General features: G+C 41.0%; 1 protein-coding gene across 1 annotated transcript; it reads right to left on the reverse strand.

Moving 5' to 3' along the window:
• Positions 1-1,275: 1,275 nt before the first annotated feature.
• Positions 1,276-3,598, reverse strand: CSUI_010563 (uncharacterized protein). Its single transcript, XM_068070666.1, has one exon. The coding sequence runs from the start codon at positions 1,802-1,804 to the stop codon at positions 1,490-1,492; it is 315 nt and encodes a 104-aa protein (XP_067917357.1). The 5' UTR covers positions 1,805-3,598; the 3' UTR covers positions 1,276-1,489.
• Between the last annotated feature and the right edge of the window lie 90 nt (positions 3,599-3,688).

A 3,688-nucleotide genomic window follows, 5' to 3' on the forward strand; every position in this document is an offset into this window, starting at 1 on the left:
TACGTATACATATGTATACGTAGATATCATATCGATCTATAGAGAGAGAGAGAGAGAGGGAGAGAGAGAGAAAGACCATTCGATGTGCTGGATGAGGTCTATGGAGTAGAGCCAATGATGGATTAGACTCGAAGAGCCAAGACTTGTCTTCTTTCCTTATATATGAAGCAGTTGTACCCTTTTCTTTCTTTCTTTCTATCTCTCTTTCATTGCTTTTAAGAAGATGGTCGTTTTTACCTTCTCTTTCTGAGTGCTCTTATCCCTCAATGAAGTCTGGCCTCTGCCTTGCTTCTAATTGAAGATTCCTCATCTGATCCACACTCAGACAAAACACCATATCAATCATTACACATACATACACATATCCAGAACATATCTATATGCATCTACATCTATATATATATATACATTTATCTATGTATATATATATATACAGAGAAAGAGAGCGTCTTTTAAGTATGAACTCCTTCGCTAGATCTTTGTTGATCTACGTCGAGAGAGAGAGATAGATAGATGAGTAGGGAGATAGTTTGATAGATAGGTTTATGAAGAATAAGAGGGTGTGTATCGATGTGTATCTTTTGCTGCATGTAGGGCTATGTGGCAAGATTGTAGCTGCCTAGAGAAACTAAAGAGAGAAATTTCTTTCTTTCTTCTCTTTCCCCAGTCATAATACACCAATTTCTCTAAGACATTCTTTCTCCTCCCTTTCTTCTTTCTTTCCTTTTCGTGTAGAAATTGCGAAAAGATCGACAACTCGCCATTGAAGACGCACTAGGGAAGAGATGCGTACCAAAGTAATCTTCTCTATCATCCACCATAAGCTCGAAAGAAGAAGACCTCCGTAGAGAAGGAAAGAAAGAGAAAAGGAAATGCAATTTCTTTCGCTTATGGACTCAGGCATCGATTCTTCTTTCTTGAAGAGGGGAGATTAAGAAGAAGATCATGAAAGAAGAATTTCCAAGAAAGAAACAAAGAAAGTCTGTTTCTCTGAGAGGATGCCTTCCTTTCTCTGTCTCTTCTTACCATTCTTATTCACATCGTCGTCCGCCTCATTATGAGTTCCCTATACACTCTACATCTATATGTACATATCTTTCTCTTCCTCTCTCTTGCTGTAGACAGAGAGATAAGATATATGGATATGCATAGAGACCTATTATACGTATGTATCCTTACATACATATACCCATAGTAGAGGAGCAAAGAAGAGACCACCGAGGTATCTCCATCGATCTACCTATCGTTAGTCTATCTATCTATCTAACTCTAATCTATCTATCTATTTATTGTTAATCTCTCTCTGCCTGCCTATCCCTCTTTATATCTCCTCAAGCCTAAGGCGTCCACTTCTCCCTCTTTGAATCGGTTCGTCAATGCAACTCCTTTCTTTCCTCTTCATCTCTTTTTCTTTTTTCTCCTCGTCGCATTCGCTTCTTCTTCTTCTCTTTTCTATCTGTCCTTATCGGTTTTGTGTATGAAGGAAGTTTCACGAGGTTAGAGAGAAGGAAAGATGAAAAGATAAGAAATGCCAACAGAGAAAGAGAGCATGCGTGCATGCAGACACTAAGGGAGAAAGAGAGAGAGAGAAGTCTGTCTGTCTCTTCCTTCTTTTGTTCATATCGTCGTCACTTTGAAGAACAATGAGATTGTCCATCTTTGCATTAGCTTTCTTTTCTATAATCTTCTGTTCATGGCATTGCGCGTGGGTACATCGACACAATGAGAGACTGAGAGATAGATAGATAGGGATGTGATTTATTTCTCCTGTTGTCGAGAGATTTGAAAAAGGAACAGATCGCATAAAGAAGGAGGAAATGTATGTTCTCGATCAACTCATTTCACGGAGAAGTAACAGTCGATTGTCTCTTCTCTAAGAGGCCGGAAAGCTGAGGGATGTACATACACCCGACCATCAAGTGTATATACACCTGAAGAATACATACAAGTACACATTTCCTGCTCTCTCTAGATCTCTCCAGTCTACTCTTTGGAAGACTTCAGACAGAAGAAGAAAAAGAACACCTAGCTACCTGTGTGAGACAGAGAATTCTTCTCTTCTTGTCGGCGTACACCTCCTATCCAGAAGAAGAGCTCTCAGTGGTCTCTCTCCTCTCTTTTCTCACCCGTCTAGAGAGAGTGTGTTTCATCTGCTGTCTACTAATTGCTCTCTCCCTCCAACTGAAGAAGACAAACCATCTGTCCCAACACCTCACTGAAAGATCTTCTCTGATGTATGTGGATAGAGAGAAAAAGAAAGAAAGAAGAGGCAGAGTCACATTCATATTGTGACACGAGAGAGAGAAATGAAAAGCGTGTTGGAAGAACAAGAGATCTCTCAGAACCGCAAGTTAACTAATCTCTCTCTCTTTCTCTCTACTAGGTGTATCTATCCATATATCTCTATTATCTGTATTCATCTGCCTGTATCTCTCCTAACATCTCTTGTACGTATGAGCTGTAGTTACACCGTATCTCTTATCATGAAGGAACGCCTCGAGAGAGAGCTTTCGAAGCTCCTGATAGATGAAGAAAGAGCATTCCTCGATGCCTTTCTTCCTCTTCTTCGATTTCGTGAAGTCTTTTCTCCTCATGAAACACATCCAAAAGGATAAATTTGCGTTTCGATCGATCTCTCGGGTATCCATCCATGCATGCACCTATCCCTCCCTTCTTCCATCCATCATCGCTTGAAACACTTTGATAGAAATTAGAGTGATAAGATACAGAGAAAGACAACTAGATCAAGAGATATACATACACATACACACGGGGTCTTCCTGCATGCATGCATTTGTCTATAAATCTTCTTCCTCCATACACAAAGCACAGCCAAACCAAACCCTAACTCTCTCCACTGCACCGAATCAACCCACACGATCAGCGAGGTAAAGGAATGGAATCTGTCTCCTCCTCCTTCTTCTTCTTCTTCGCTCAGTTGTGGTGTGAGAAAGCAAAGCCAAGGCGAGATTGCCTGTTCCACATGACCCTCGAGACATTCCATTCTTCTTCTTATCATTCACTCTTACCTCCCTCATACCCTTGGACAAAGAGTTCATGCATTCCAGAGATAGAGACAGACAGAGAGAGGGATAGAGAGACGAAGAGACAGAGAGATATACCAAGAGATGAAGAGCTTCTTCTTTTTCATTTTTCTCTTCATGGCCTCCACTCTCCACCTTCTTCCACGACAGGCTGATGGATCTCTTCTTTCTCTCTCTCCTCGTCAAACCTCTCCTAAAAGAAGACAGTACGTAACACGACACTTCATCCCTCCTTCTACTTATCTTCCTCTCCTACTACTACCCCTCTACTGACACCTCGATCTCTCTTTTCTTTCTACATCTAGCTCTCTTTCTTTCATCTCTCTATCTATCTTTCTCTAATTCTTCATCTGTCTCTTTGCACGTTCTTCTTCTTCTTCTCGTCTCTCTCTTTGCCGATCCACATCCATCTCTCTACCTGCCCTCCCGAGAGACTTCTTTCGTTCTCTCTTATCTCCCTCTTTCCTTCTCCGAGTGCATTCAGTGGAAGACGATAAGAGGAAGAAAGAGAAAAGGAGAAGTGAAGAAGAAGAAGAAAAAGAAAGGAAAAGCGGTGAATGAAAGAAGAAGAAGAAGAACACACGAAAGACTGGGTAACAAAGACAAGACAAACAAACCACACCTGCCTCCTACCTCAATTTCTC

Source organism: Cystoisospora suis, assembly GCF_002600585.1.
Source record: "Cystoisospora suis strain Wien I chromosome Unknown contig_7760, whole genome shotgun sequence".
Lineage (NCBI taxonomy): Eukaryota > Apicomplexa > Conoidasida > Eucoccidiorida > Sarcocystidae > Cystoisospora > Cystoisospora suis.

What these genes read in the sequence shown, in the direction of transcription:
- CSUI_010563 (XM_068070666.1), bottom strand. Translation starts at nt 1,804, where the DNA reads ATGCGATCTGTTCCTTTTTCAAATCTCTCGACAACAGGAGAAATAAAT.